This window comes from Harpia harpyja, chromosome 2, assembly GCF_026419915.1.
Source record: "Harpia harpyja isolate bHarHar1 chromosome 2, bHarHar1 primary haplotype, whole genome shotgun sequence".
Classification (NCBI taxonomy): Eukaryota; Metazoa; Chordata; class Aves; order Accipitriformes; family Accipitridae; genus Harpia; species Harpia harpyja.
The window spans coordinates 80,006,171-80,021,958 of record NC_068941.1 but is presented as its reverse complement, the minus strand read 5'-3'; the positions used below and the strand labels follow the sequence as shown (position 1 = coordinate 80,021,958).

The 15,788-nt window shown below is 36.8% G+C and overlaps 1 protein-coding gene across 2 annotated transcripts in view; it reads left to right on the top strand.

The window, feature by feature from the left end:
* The window catches only part of HTT (huntingtin), an 87,239-nt gene that overhangs the window by 9,025 nt on the left and 62,426 nt on the right, over positions 1–15,788 (top strand). Inside the window, exons 4-14 of one of the 2 annotated variants that reach the window (XM_052780602.1) lie at positions 1,966–2,025; positions 4,019–4,098; positions 4,554–4,692; positions 4,936–5,077; positions 6,544–6,722; positions 7,224–7,428; positions 8,312–8,359; positions 11,671–11,751; positions 12,185–12,546; positions 14,389–14,512; positions 14,801–14,919. In XM_052780602.1, coding sequence (XP_052636562.1) covers positions 1,966–2,025; positions 4,019–4,098; positions 4,554–4,692; positions 4,936–5,077; positions 6,544–6,722; positions 7,224–7,428; positions 8,312–8,359; positions 11,671–11,751; positions 12,185–12,546; positions 14,389–14,512; positions 14,801–14,919 — 1,539 coding nt within the window. The remainder of the gene's footprint in view (positions 1–1,965; positions 2,026–4,018; positions 4,099–4,553; positions 4,693–4,935; positions 5,078–6,543; positions 6,723–7,223; positions 7,429–8,311; positions 8,360–11,670; positions 11,752–12,184; positions 12,547–14,388; positions 14,513–14,800; positions 14,920–15,788) is intronic. The other variant, XM_052780603.1, reaches the window with a different exon arrangement.

Sequence of the window (15,788 nt, the reverse complement as noted above, 5' to 3'; positions counted from 1 at the left end):
GCTTTATGTTTTCTGTCTTTCAATATAAGAATATAGATGTAAGCGTTACTTGTGTAACTCTGTGTCTATCTGGAGTTTATGCTCATTAGTATTAAAACGCTAACGCCTCTGTGTAGACAAGGCTGTAAGTTGAAACAGCAAGTAAGTTTATCTAAACACTGTAGGTCATCTTTAAGTATCGCTACACTTACCTGTCAGAACCTCACAGACAGCATAAATAGCTCAAAGTTTAAATAGCTTTGGTGATAACCTTTATTTAAAAGAAAAAATACCAAGTTGGGACTTACCAGGTTTCTGTGGGTAAGGTGTTACTGAAGCTGTCTTGTTTCTGAAGCTGATGTACAATGTTGTAGTATTCTCTGTGCTAATGATAGTGGTGGGACTGTTCACGCAGATTGGAGTACAGTTGGTCTCGGTAATTGGGATTTATTATTTGTAGTAATTTAGAGTTGACTATGCTTATGATTTTTTCTGATTGGGATGACTTTTTAGATTCTAGCCTGCTAAAAATACAGGTATACAGTAGTAAAAAGAGTTGCTCCAGTTGAGTGTGTTTTAAGGACAACTTACCCGTGAAGCCAAATAGTGGCTGGTGCCTTTTTGTGTTGCTTGATAACCTTATATACAGGGACAATGAACTTCCCATAAAAATGAAATTTTGTGAAGTGAGATTTATCCCTAGCTACCTTCATCTAGGCACCTGCAGTTAATAGTTGGGGTGCTTATGTCAATATAAAGATACAAGCCAGACAAGATTTTTCAGGAGAAGGTAATACTATTTTATTATAATGACTGGTATAATTGGGGAGAATGAAGTTTTGGGGCATACAATTTTAGGCTAGGGGAATCATGCTCTGGAGGAGCCACAGACACTTCACTGACCATCCTTAAGCAGTTGTGGCCTCTATATCAGCATGTGCCATGTAACATTTTTGTAGTCATCGTGAGTAATCTTGTGAAGATGTGAGCTTAATGGTTGGTGGTCAAGTAGGCAGATAGAAAATCAGAAATTATTGAATTATTGGTCAAGGAATAAAGAATGAAATACTAAATGTTTTAGCACCGTATAAATCCACAGTGCAGACACTTGCACACTGTATGAAGCTCTCATTTCATCTGAGGAAGTGGTGGTGGCAATGTTCATAAATAGTAGTATGCACTAGGGAAAAAAAAAAAAGGAAGAGAAAGGGTAATCGTATGTGTACAAAATTTTCCATAGGAGGAGATTATATATAGTGGAAGTATTTTAATATTTTTTTCTTCTGCTATTTTAAAGATGGAGGGAGATGATTGAGTTGAGGTGAACAGAAAATTACTGCTTCTCGGTGCTTACTTACATGTACCCTAGTTCTTAGCCAGACTGCAGGTTCAGACTACAATATATGCTCTGTTGCAGTATGCTTGATTAGATCCTGGGATGCGATACTTCTGGTGTCCAGAGCACCTTGTGGTAATAAATGGATGCAGAAAATAGACTGATTCATGAAAGGAGGAGTTTTCAAGGGCTGTTAAAGGTATGGGAAAAATACAACCTCAGTTTGAGAAATAGTAGGAGGCTGCTTGATGGTGGGGAATACCTCTCACTGCTTCTGAATACTATTTTTGTGTTCTAATATTCTATTCATGAGTATCTATTCTTGGCAATTGCCAGGAAGCATGTTAGGTTGGCTCTGCTTGTAGTCTGATCCCATATGGCCTTTTTTAGGTAGAATGGGTAAAGCAGTCAATATTAACTGCAAATAACTGTTAGAGCTTGTGGAATTTGTCTGTTTCTGTTTTGTGTTTGTGTGAAAGATAAAGGTGTCTCTCTTCACTATTTAGCACTTTCCTGGTTATACATCAAATATATAGGGGCAGTTAGATAGTTCTGTGCCTTTTTTGAAGTGGTTTTATTGCGTGTGTAACATTGTTCTTGTAAAGTGCCTCCCCTCTGACACAGTATGTTCTCAATGCATTTTATTGCAGGCTTTGATGGATTCCAATCTTCCTAGGTTACAATTAGAACTGTATAAAGAGATTAAAAAGGTGAGTTTTTCTTTCATGTCCTTTTGAAATATGGTATTTAGTCAGTGTTTTAGTATATTGGAATGTGGCATTAGTGTAAATAAATATTGCATGTCTTTCAAGATCAAGGTCAAATCTTCACTTTGGAAGTATTTGTGACTGTTTAATGTATTATTCTACCCAGTTTCTCGCTATTGGCCCCACTGTTTAGATTTAACCACTCCTGAAAGCTTATCTGGCAGAAAATGTGTGAGCATTTGGTGTGAACAGCAGTCTAAGTTACCCTTAGCGACTCTGCACCCAAGTGAATAAGGCATATTCATGATGTTTGCTACAGTGACTGAGCTGGAAAGAATAACTTCAAGCAAAAGGGTGGTGAAAAGTAGGTGGAGGACAGTGACATTCTTAATTTGACATAAGTATTGGAGGAATAATTTGATCAAGAGCTGAAGTGACCCAATACAAGTTTTAACTACTTTGTGGCTGTCTGATGTGATGCTTCTGTAAGAAGCATAAGTAAAAATACTGAAGCGTCTCTTTTTGTACCAAAAGTTACAATTTAGTTATGTCCACAGGAAGAATTTTAGTAATAGCCTTTTTGAAGTATATGATTATGAAAGAAAAATGCTGTTTTCAGGACAGTATCACTGAAATCATGTCTCTTGCATCTATAAACATATAGCAAGGCTTGTATAGAGAGAAAATATAGGTGTTATTTGTCAGACAGTAATGCTATTGCTATTTGTTTTATTTCTTTGGGAATGATAGAAGTCTAGAAAATAAATAACAAAAGCAATGTGGATAGCTTTTCTTCTGTCAGATGTGGACTACTTGTAGGCCCTGTATGAACATCTTACTGTATTGTTGTACCTTAGTGTCATGCAAAATTTTTGAGGGTATAGAAATGGACATCTAGCTAATTAATAAAAAACAGCCAACATAAACAAAAACTGCTCTGAAGTTTCTGCACATTATGACCAGGTGCAGGAGGAAATATTTTGTTGTTCAGGTGGCATGTTCTTCTTGAATAGTTGCTCTGAGATTCATGGTAGAGGCAAGAGAGAGAGGTAGCAGGCATTACAGAAACACCCAGCAGACTGAATTTTGTTTGTGCATCAATTGGATCACTTTAGGAGCCATGCCAGAATATGTTGTTTGGCTCTGAACCTGAAAAATGCACGTTTTGTAATTCAGATGCAAGTTTTTTTTTACTTGTCATGCTAACAAGACCATGAGCCTTTGATATACTAGCTAAAGAAAATAAGAAAGAAATGACAGTTTCTAAACATCTCAACTCTGTCTTCAGAGGGACTTGATTTAAAAAGCATTTGGTTAGGTTCAAACTACATAAGGTACACAATTTCTGCTAGACATCTATTGACTTCCATAGTTTTCTGTATTTCCAACAATACTGAGGAGCTTTACTATATCCTTAGACACTAGGTCTAAATGCATTCTGGGTCACGTCAGGTGCACAACTGAAGGTGTCAACACAGACAAATAGATACTAAACTTCAGGATGCAAGCCAGTATGAAGTGATACAGATCAATACGTGGATTTTTTCTTTGGTATGCTCAGGAGCTGAACATTATTTATTTGCATATCTCCACTGCTGTCAATTTTATGCTGCATTTATATCCCTGCAAGTGTTCCAGTGATTTTTTTAGACTCTCATATCATCAGTGTTTCTTTGTTGGTTGATGCCTTTCTCTGTGGTATTTTAAGCTGATTTCAGCAGAGTGGAGATCTCAGACATTTCGTTCTCTTTCTTGGCGTTCCTTATTATTCATTTTGGGTCACTCGGAAAATTCCTAATTACAGACAGAAAAACGAAGGCAGTCACGGAGCTGACATGACTTCCTTTTGGCTGAAGGAAATTTATGGCTTCCAGACACCTTACATCTTTATCTGTTTAAGTAAAATGGTATAAAACTTTATACTGTTGTATATTATAGGTATTTTTTAGGAAATTATTTTGCTTGATGAAATGTAACAATTGCATACTCTGTCTAGAATGGTGCTTCCAGAAGTCTACGTGCTGCACTCTGGAGGTTTGCTGAACTTGCCCATCTAGTTCGGCCTCAAAAGTGCAGGTAAACACATCCTAGTAATGAACTTTCCAAAGAAAATTTAACAAAATACAGATGTTAAAAAAATGTTACTGTTCTCAAGTTTTAAATATATAATTGGGAAGTTGGAAGAATTCCTGTCACATTATTATCTCTGAAGTAGCTTTATTTGATTAGCTGGTTTTCTTTTAGCAGAGTTTTAGTTCTGTGCTGTACAGGAATCTGGGGGAAGGGGGGAAAAACTTGTGAAGACAATGACTTGTATTTTTTTTTAAGTGTATTCTTCTCTTTAGTTGTATCTTAATGTCTGCAAATTGTATTCAGAAGGCTGTTGAGTTTTTTTCTGCATTCTGTGTAGGTAACAGGTACATTTTTTTTATGATTTAGTAATACCACAGAATTTGAGTATGAATTAAAAATGTTCAGATGGGTATGGTTGTTCTGATCTCAAATTAGTTTTTCTCCTTTGCCATACTTAGGCCATACTTAGTGAACCTTTTGCCCTGTCTAACACGAATAAGTAAGAGACCCGAAGAATCGGTACAAGAGACGCTAGCTGCGGCAATACCAAAAATCATGGCAGCGTTTGGCAATTTTGCAAACGACAATGAGATTAAGGTATCTTTCTTTAACTATTAGTGTTCCCTATTATATCTCTAAGCACAGTAAGCTATCAGCATTATCAATCAGATGTTACAGAAAGCAGTGTTAACAGCTGCATGTCTGAAGGCAAAAGTTGCCCTTGCTTGATGTACGTTAAGTAATGCTTTGAATGAATGAAAAATAAATTTGCTGACTACTTAATTCACTTGTCTCCTTTTCTTTCTCGTAAAAAGTTAAGTAAGATATCTTTGTTTTTAGGTTTTATTGAAGGCTTTCATAGCTAATCTTAAATCCAGTTCCCCTACTATCCGTCGAACAGCAGCAGGATCAGCAGTAAGCATCTGTCAACATTCGCGAAGAATGCAGTATTTTTATGCCTGGTTATTGAATGTACTTTTAGGTAAGATTCAAGAAGAAAAATTAAATTTGCTTTAGGTATAAGTGACATGAATTTTTTTTTTTCCGTGTAAGACACTTTTTGTATGTGAGAGGTTTTCGGGCAAAGCAAGAATACTTACACTGCTAATGCCTTCTTTATTTTGTCTTAAGTTAGGTGAAGATATGACTAAAGCTATCTGTATCTCTGTGGTGCAGTGCTAATGCAGTAATGTTGAAAAGAATCAGCCAAAGCTAAGGAAGCAAGTAGCCTGTTGGAAAATGAGGAGGTCTAGGGATTCTGGAAAAACTTGCTCAGGAGTCTGTGAAGCCTTGCATTGTTCAGCTGCTTGGTTGTTAGTGCAGCAGGTCTGAGGTGGAGGATATGATTGTTGTTCTGTGGGTCATGAACACACACATGCCCTGTAGCTTGTTTTTAGAAGTGCCACTATGTAGATTCTTTGTTGAAAACCTAACTTAGACCAGAAATGGAATTTTTTTTATTCAAAAGCACACAACTGTGCATGAAGTATTGCTTCCGTATTTCTTCAGCTGGGAAGTTTTAATGGTCTTTGGGATGTTTTGCAACTCATGATGAGATGCTTGTCTGGATTGTAGTGGAAACTTTTGCCTCAGTTTTGTTACTGATGAGGGGTTCTTTACTGTGTAGACTATATTGCAAAAGGAGAGGCAAGAAAGACCCAACAGATACATAAAGCATTACTGTGTTAGCCTTGCTTCTTTAAAGAATGGGTGAAAAATTCAAATGCCACGTAGTGACTTTCTTCACTCTGTGTGACTTGAAAATGGTGTACTGTGCACACATTGTTCTTTCCTGCCTCAAAGGTGATGTTTCATAACATCTTGGCAATGGTACTGAATTCAGACAGGAGTGCTAAATAGAAATGCCATTAATTAATTCTGATTTCCCTTTCCCCCCGCCACCCCAGATAGACGGTTGTGGTTTTTTACGTAACTTAGATTTGTTCTTAATATATTTTGTGTTTGAGTCTGTGATTAGCAGGTAAGCATATGGAACAAGGTTCCCAATACTTGAGGGAGGAGGCAGAAGTGTAGATGTTATTCATTAGGATAGTAGCACATGTGTCTGTGAGGGAATTATGTTTGGCCTTAATTAAACTGCCAGGTGGAGGGAGGAGGCAGGTGAGGAGTGCAAGAGAATCTAGATCACTTGGTGAAAGCATCAGGTATTATGAAAAAAATTTTTCTTTGTTTTTATTGAGTGAAAAGTGGTAGGGAACAGGTAAGGTGAGACAGGGTCCTCTGACCGTTCTCCCACATTGCTTAAATCATTGTCAGGAATATTAAATAATGCATATTTTCAAATGTTTCTACATTTAGAACGCATTCTTAAGTTGCTGCTAGGTTGTTTGTTTTAAAGAAGCTATTATATGGACTATGTGAAATAACATTTGTTTTGAAACTAACCACTGTCAATAAGTGAATTGGCTGCTTCTTTTCTACCCCCAGGCTTGTTGGTTCCTGTAGAAGATGATCATCCTACTCTTTTAATTCTGGGTGTTTTACTTACACTAAGGTATCTCATACCTTTATTGCAACAACAAGTAAAGGATACCAGCCTTAAAGGGAGTTTTGGTGTAACAAGAAAAGAAACAGAGATTTCACCTTCACCAGAACAACTTATACAGGTAAAATATGAATAATAACCCTACCCTGAAAAGTACTAATTGGAAGGAAAAGAAATAAATCTTCTATGTAGTATGATACGGCACTAGTTTGATGTTGAACATCTGAATTCTTTTCTCAAATTCCTGTTCATCTTGGTAAATGAAAGGTGGTCCAGTGACTGGACTTATTGATAAATAATGACCAGAAATCCCAGAAAAATGCATCAGCAGTACTTGTTAGTTGTTCCCAAAGGAGCTAAAGAACTTCATAATCATTACGGTGTTCTTTGATGTGATTCCTCCTTCTATAACAATAAACAGAAACAACAGACTTCTACCAAAAAGGCAGTTGAATGGCTACAATTAATTGGCATTTTCCCCTTGGAAGAGTGTGGTGAATATTAGATATAGCAAATGTCAGTCATTTTTAATGTACCACTGAAATTTAAAGTGGTATGTGAGAAGAAATGTAGTATGTTATGTCTTCGTAGAGACTTACTCCAGTACTTTGTTGGGTTTTAGGTTTATGAATTGACTCTGCATTACACCCAGCATCAGGACCATAATGTTGTGACTGGAGCTTTAGAATTATTACAACAGCTCTTTAGAACGCCGCCACCTGAACTTCTCCATGCTCTGACTGCTTCAGGTGGCATTGCACAGGTCAGTGTATCCAAAGATGAATCAGCCAGCAGGAACCGCAGTGGGAGCATAGTGGAACTTATAGGTAAGCTATATTTTTGGTAATTCAAGTAAAAGGAGATGACCATACATCACCAGCTGTATTTCTCAGTGTTAGCCAAAAGTATGAAGGATAAAATGAAATGTATAAAGTTATGCATGGCTTTCACCCCCTACCCTGCCCCCAGGTACAGTAAAAGGTTTTTTCCCCTCCTTCATTTAAGTGAGTATACAGGCTTTGAGTAATGACAAACTCCAGTGTATTTTTTACAGTTCGTGTTGATGGGTTTTTTTGGTTACACAGAACAAGTTAACTGTGGTGACAGACTTTTTTTTTTTTCTCTACAAAATTAATGTTCTTCTCACCAAGCATCTGACAACTGTGATTCATAAAAAGCTGATGTAATCAGAATTTATATTAACTGAGAGCTCCTTGCTGAATACCAAAACCAGCACGAAATTAAAGCATGACTTAAGCTTATCCATAACTGTTAAAATCAGCTATCAGTGTTCTTGTCTGTGAAGTGCATGTTCTTAAAATTGTCTCTTAACTGCTACTTACCTGTTTCAAAAGAATCAATCTCTGACTGGATTTCTATAAGGACTTCTGTATTGAACTAACGGATCATTCTAATATTGCTGGTATTAGAAGGTAATTCATTAGCCGGAAGCAATCATAACAGTGAAATTTAGAGCATATTTTTTTAAAAGCAAACTTTGCACAAGTGGCATAGAAAAATAAAAAGTCATTTGATGGCAAATGATCCAAAAAACTTGGACTTCAAAAGCAACAAGTTTGCTATTTCTTCCTGGCTTTGGGTTTTGTTTTTTGTTGGTTTTTTTTCCTTCCCATTTGTGGCTATTAGAATTCCTTCATGATTTCAGCAGCTCTGTCTTTGCCCTGATGTGTTACTTTCTGTGATTTGCAGCTGGAGGGGGGTCTTCATGCAGCCCTGTTCTTGCAAGAAAGCATAAAGGTGATTATTTTCAAAACCAAATCCTTAATTGCATTCCTTTCTTTTTTTTTGGTTGGTTGGTTTTCTTTTTTTTTTTTTTTTTCCTCCCCCCCTTTCCACTTCATTGTCTTGCTGAACTTTGGTCTTCATTCACAATTGCCTTTGTGTTATCAGCTGAGCTTAATCACTGGAAATCTTAAAAGAATTCTGACGTGATTTCTGGTATTGCAGTCAAGATATTCTAAAATTACTCAAAGCAGTATAATTCTTATTTTTGCTGTAGTTCACTGGCAAAATTATGGTGATGAATATTGATGCAATTTTCACTTTTGAGCACATCTAAAAATAATCTCTCTGAACAGGGCATTCTTCCTTTTGATGGTAATACTTAACCTTTAATGTAACTCTCAAAATAGTTAACCTTCCTGCTTTTTAGGCCTGGTTTGTTTTTTTTTCTTTCACTAGTGCACGTGTACATTTGCATGCTTTGATATGATGCTTTTTTATTTCTTTTTCTGTTCTTCATGATTAATTCTATACATTTTGTGTCTTACTGTGTATATTTTAATTTCTTTCTTCAATAGGTAATTAATTTAGCAGGATTTTAAAAAATACAATTTGCTCTGAAATATTCTTTTCCCAGTTTGTGCGTGAAAGTACTTCATATCTAGTTATATGTTTACACTTTGCTTAAAACCAGTCTAGAATCACTCTAGATACAGCTGTGTAACAGTTTCATCGCCTGTTTTAGGTGGGCAAAATGTTGCTACTGCAGTGGAACTATGTGTGAGTGTAGTGCAGTCAGTACAAGCATAGTAAGTGGAGAGGTGTGCAATACTGAAAAGAAAAACTTCAAGGAACAATAGTTTAAGACCAAATAAGATTATACAAACTTTAAGGACCATTATAGCAACTAGCTTACACTTTTTCCAAATATGTCCTCCCATATCTCATAATGCTTAAAGAATATACCTATATGCTTTAAGAATATACCTAAATGTGAAATAGTGGTTATAGCTGAATGAAATAGTGCTTACGGATGCCGTGATAATTTCTAGTTTAGAAACAATAGAGTGAAAGAAAGGGTGTTCTGAAAGTAGATATTGCTGCATCATCAAAAGGTGAGACAATGCAACAAATCAGAATAAAAATGCGTAACACTTTTAAATGAAAAATGGTAAATCATCATTTGGATACTTTGAATTGTTAGTAGTCTTCAGTGTAACTGTGAAGTATTAATAATAGTGTAAATTCAATTAAAGTACTTGTTAAAACACTAACCTTTCCTTCACTCAGTGGGAAAACATGTATGAGTCATCAGCTTTTATCCTTTTTCAAGACCATGGTGTGAAGATTTTGTGGTCTAAAACAATGGCATAAAGGAATTTGAAGAAATCTGTTCACAGTTTTGTGCTTTGTACAGGTTTAATTTCAAATTGTGAATTGTTCATTTCCTGCTCCTCTCCATTGTGGAAAGGAGGGAAGATTCAAGCCTATTCCCAGTTCCTACTTGAAGTTGTTCTGCAGTCTACTGTCTACTACCATATAGAGTAGTATGCTTCTGCTGTTGGCTGTGGCTGAAACCTCTCTAGCTGTAATACTCCTTTGTGTGTAGGGGTGTAAAGTGAGGCTGATCTACAGAAATCTGTGACCCTAATATAAGAACTCAGATATTCCATGTCTTTTCAGTCTTCCTGCTTCAGACCAACTTTAGTTTTGAGTAGCTGGAGCTGGCCTATGTTGGCTTGTTTATGTTTCAGCTTTAGAAAATTATTTGCAAAAAAGGCTGAAAACTCATTTTAAAATGAAAGCCTATGTTCTGCATCTTAACTGATTTTTTTTTTTTTCCAAAGAGTGGAAAAGTATCCTGTAGCTTGTTTTATATACTCATTTAAACATACAAAGCCTAATATGCCTAATAAGCGTTTTTCAGTGTCCTTCCTCTTTCACTTTTAAAGGTGATCACCTGTGGAAAGCAGAAGAATATCCTGGTTTGTTTCAGTGAAATGGATGTAAATGTGAGAAAGAATAGAGAAGAATATGCTATCTTTCATGGTTTTTTGTTGGAAACACTTAAGATTTTACTCGTTCTTTTGTAGGATTGTGTAGTTCTCAATTACTGTTATTTTACATAGAACATACATGGAAATGTCATGGTTACTTTTCTGCATTGCTTGCAGGTTTAAATAGCAGAAAACAAACTTTTCAGAGGAAGAAATTCTACGATGTTACTGCTATGTATGAAAGCAGTTGTGATAGAGAAATTAATACAGAAGTCTGTTAATGCTTTTTTACATGCTGGTAACTTAAATGAGATGCAAATGAATTCACCTAGAGTTATCAAAACATTGGTATTTTGCATGGTGAATCTTAGACTACAAGTGAAGCTTATTCTAAATGGCAAAACAGGCTTATCTCAAAGCAGTTATGAATCCCTCTGTCTCAGCAAGTGACTTGCGAAATCCAGAAGGATGGGCTCAGTAGCTCCCTCTGCACTCTGTCCCCTGTCCCATTTACAGACTTTTCAGTGCAGTTGTGTCCTTGGCTGGCTCCTAGGCAGTGTGCATCTGCAGGTATTTTTCTCTTTCCACTGCCTCTATTTTAAATAAATATTACTCTGTGAGTAAGAGAACTCTGTGATGATTGTGTTAGGTTATAAGTGGTTCTCATTTTTCCTATGGCAAAAGCCTTTTGGAAGATTTCTGCCTTAGCAGTCCCTGGATCTCAATGGCTGTTGTTCATGGTTCATCACCCTGTCCCACTTCTGTTGTCTTGTGCTTTTGGTCTGTGCTGCTCTTTGCCCTAGGCATTTTCCATTCTGTTACCATTGGACTTCCAAGCCCCAAACTGCAAGTAGCCTTTGATAATTTTTATAGCCTTAAGGAGGAAGAGGTTATTTATTCTGTTACTTGTGGTGCTTTAATGTCCTTCTGAGTTGGTGGCAGACATCCAGATGCCAGGTATCTAGTCCTTGGTAATAGGACATATTTGATGAAATTAGTGGGATCTTAAACATAGTCCACAAAAATAAACTGGTATGAGTAAGGTCATAGGTAGTTTCGTTAATGGTTATGCTGTTAAATAAAATTGCTTAACTGTGTGTTTCCTTGTCACTGCTGCCTGTTTCTCTCCTGATCAAATAGTGAGGGACTGTATATTCACTTTCTTCATTCCTTTCTCTTTAACATCTGTTGCCTGTCATAGCTTTGAAAAATTGTTTGGATAAACTTTTTAAAAATAGATTTCACATCTAACTGACTTCAACTATTCAGCATTTAAAGTTGGCTATAACTTTGGAAAACTGTAAAGGGTTTTCTTGTATCACTTCTCAGGTAAAATACTTCTTGGTGAAGAAGAAGGTTTGGAGGATGATCCTGAAACCCGATCAGATGTCAGCACCGCATCATTTTCAGGTAGTGGTCTCTGCTTTTAGCAGTGCAATCAACGTGTGTTTACTATACATTACAAATCCTTTCTTTTATTGCTCTATGTAAAATATAAAAGTGATGTGTTACAGTGACTAGGAAGTGGATGACTAGGAAGTGGATGGGCACTCAAAAGACATGCGAACAAAACTGAAACCATAAATACTCCTGGGTATAAAACTTATACTTAACTAATGAAGTTGACTGCGTATTTTTTTTTTAATGGATAGGCTGTCATATTGAGCTACTGGTATAGATGAGATGGCATCTTACAGATGCTTATTTCCCTACTTATAGTTTAACTGTTCAGTTATACACTTTCCTTAGCCTAGTTTAATATATGGCTTAGTATGTGGTGTCCATAGCAAGAGTGAAACACAAGTTTAAACACTTGAATGACTCACAAATGTCTGTTTTGCAGCTTCCATGAAGGGGGAGATAACCAGTGAACTAGCTTCTTCATCAGGGGTATCGACAGCTGGGTCAGGGAGTTCAGCTGCTGATCCTACTGGACATGATATCATTACTGAGCAGCCACGTTCTCAACATACGTTGCAGTCAGACTCTGTAGACCTGACAAGCTGTGATTTGACAAGTACAGCTACTGAAGGGGAAGAAGATGATGTGCTTAGTCGAAGCTCCAGCCAGATCAGTGCTGTCCAGTCAGATCCCACTATGGACTTGAATGATGGTACACAGGCTTCCTCACCAATTAGTGATAGCTCTCAGACTACTACAGAAGGTCCAGACTCTGCTGTAACCCCTTCGGACAGTTCTGAAATTGTAAGTGTGCAACGGGCAGAGGGGGGATCCCCTTCTACTGAGGGGCCCGACATATCTCAGAGCTCTTCCATGGAGGGCCCAGACTTGGATTCATCTACTTACTCGTCTTCTACTTTTCCATCCTCAGCTAGTAACAATGGAAAGGTCAGCAGCTCACACCTCTATTGGAGAGCTTGACCTCCTTTTAACACTTTCACTTCAGCAGTAATTAAAAACTACAAAGCTGTAATCAGTGTGTTCACTGGGTAGGTCATATAAAGGCATTAACAGATTGTCACTCACTGGAAGAATGTCAGTATCAAAGGCTTGACATAAATATATTCTCTTAGTAGCATATCCTTCATTTTGTATAGATACATTTATAATTGTTTTGGTGCAGGAGGACTAATGGAAGTGTTAAAGGGTGAACAGTCTATTGGAATGATAGAGGAATACTTTTGGAACCTAATGCTTCACATTGTCTTCTGCCTGTGCTTTTTCACTTGGCAATACAACCTTTTTTTTTTTTCCTTTTTATTCCATCTGAAGGATTTCTCCTATACTGAGCAAATACTGCATGACTTACTAATGTAGCAGTTACATATCTAATAAACACCTGAAATGTGCATACAATATAGCTATTTTAAGAAATTTGTCTCTCTTAAGCAAGCGTATTGTGAGGTTGTAATAAAAACAGCAAAAATACAATTACTGGGAGCAAGAGCATTAAATGGAGAAATGGGACAACTTAGAATTTAAGTTCTTTTTTTTCCAAACATTATCAAACTTTTGACTTAAGTTTGCTGATAGTAGCTTTGGAAAACTAATAGTCTCTTACCACTAAAAAAAATGGTAAATTTACAATTATGATAAGCAAATACTGCTGCAAGTGTGAGGATTCAGGAACCAAACGAGTGATGGTAATTGCTCTGTCTCTGAATTCAGTGTAAGCAGTGCAGAGGCCAAAGTGAGCAGGCATTTATTGACAAGTTGCATTTATTGACAAGATGTGTTTCTTGCAAATTCTTGTCAGACTGTTGCATATGTCAGTTTGCATACTGTTTACAAGCAGTAGTTACAAGTAAAATTTTTTTGGAATTGACAGACTAAGTGGTTGTCCCACTTACCCACACACAGGCTTTTTAGTGAGCAGTTTCCAGATGCTTACAAAGTCAGGGAGTAACTGAAGAAGTATCTTGTCTTCTGATAAACTTACAATGAAATGATTTTACTTTTACTGTCTTTTATTATCATTATTAATTTTTTTGTCTTTTATGGTTGTTTTTCCATATACCTACTACCTATATATTGCATTGGTACCAAGGGTCAAACTCTTCTAGAAGTGTACATTTTAGTAGTCTCTGGTTTAGAATGGAGGAATTACAAATAAGCTTAAACATATTTGTCCTTTTTTGTCCTACACAGTGTGTTCTCAGCTTGACTTTATGTATCCAGGACAAGTGAGGTTATGGGAGAGTTTGACAGTAAGGGACAAGTTCAATTTGTGACAGTTAAGGTGTTGGTTGTGATTTGTAACTGCTGAGATAGAGGGACAGTTGTGTTTGGCGTAAGGGAGCAAGGAGAGCTGCAGGAGACGCAAAGCACCAAGTGTTCAACTTTCTTACTGTTAATATCCAAGTTTGTGGCTCAAGTGGGAGAGTGTCAGATATAACTATGGTTTCTGATAGACCAAATGCTGGAGGAGGAGGGGAACTGCTTTGGAGCCTGCACGCAGCTGTACACTAATATTTATCAGCTCATATTTGCTTTCAGATTATTTCTAGAATACTAACACTGCATGTTTGAGATTTAATACTGTGCGTTAAGCTAAGTTATTTTAAGTCCTGTCCTTGCACTGTGTAGGTTTTGGAGGGTGCTGAAGGACAGTATTCTGGAATGCAAATTGGGCAGCTGCAGGATGAGGAAGATGAGGCTGCAAATATTTTCCAAGACGATTCATCAGAGTCTTTCAGAAATTCTTCTGTTGGTATGTTGATAAATGGGGGGGATGGGACACAGAACTAGTGACACCTTTAAGGTGGGTGTTACCGGTGCATCTGCTGTCTAACTTCCAAGGGACCGAAGACTCACATAATGGATATGAAAAACAAATAACTAGATTGAAATGTAAAATAAGGAATATATTTCAACACTTCTAATGAATCACTTGTTTTGATCACTGCTAATTTATTTTTCATGTTTGTATAATTAAGCTCAATTAAAGTGCTTTTTATTTGCATCTGAAATGGTATTTCATGAATTGCCTTTTTTAAAGCTCTTCAGCAGCCTCACCTGTTGAAAACCATGAGCCATAGTAGGCAGCCTTCTGACAGCAGCGTAGATAGATTTACATCAAAAGAGGATGCAGCAGATCCTGGTGATCACGAAAATAAGGTGAGAAGTAGTCAAAGTGTCTGGTTTAAAGTTTAAAACAACTAAGTTTTAAAAAAAAAAATAAATTTTACACTTATGATCATGTAAATTAGTGGTAAATGTGGGCAGCCTGTATATGTGGTGTACTTCATTATAGGTCAAAATAAGGTTGAATAGTAAAGCTGAGTTGTAGCCTGCATTTCATTTAATGTAAGGTGAATACACAAGTGTTGATATCTTGAATGCAATCACCAGCAACTGTAACAGAATACAAACTGCTGAGAACACAACCCCCTTTTGTCTGTGCGTTAGTAGGGTACACTGATACTTTTATTACCCGAAATATCTTTGTGGCAATGGCTAGCTGTGTGGGTAACTTAGGATCTCCTCAGAAGTTATTATGTCTTACTCTTTGAGCCTCTCTTTCTGCAGAGAGGTTCATGCCATTCTAACCACAGGTTACTGATTTCCTGTTACATTTTTTTTACTTTAGCTTTGGACCTTGTTCTGAGCTGGGGTAAAAGGAGTTTCGTTTGTGGCAGGCAGAGTTAGATCAGCTTGGGCTACTGGGGAACTCTGAATGTGAAACTATAGAAGGTTTTCAGCCTTCTTTGGAAAGAACTTAGAAATTAATTGTTTCTCATACAAAGTTTTCAAAGATCATTGTTTGGTGACAAAAAGTGGTTTATCATACTCCTTCAGATGCAGACAGCAAGGCTAGGCAATTCAGAAGATCTACAAAATGATTGTTGTTTCTGTGATAAAATTAAACCAATTCTGATACTGGATACAAACTTCGCAAAAGCATTACATTTTAAGGCCTTTTTTTGGAATATGTATTAAACACATTTTGTATTACAACCTTTATACATTTGGGGATGTGCAGTATT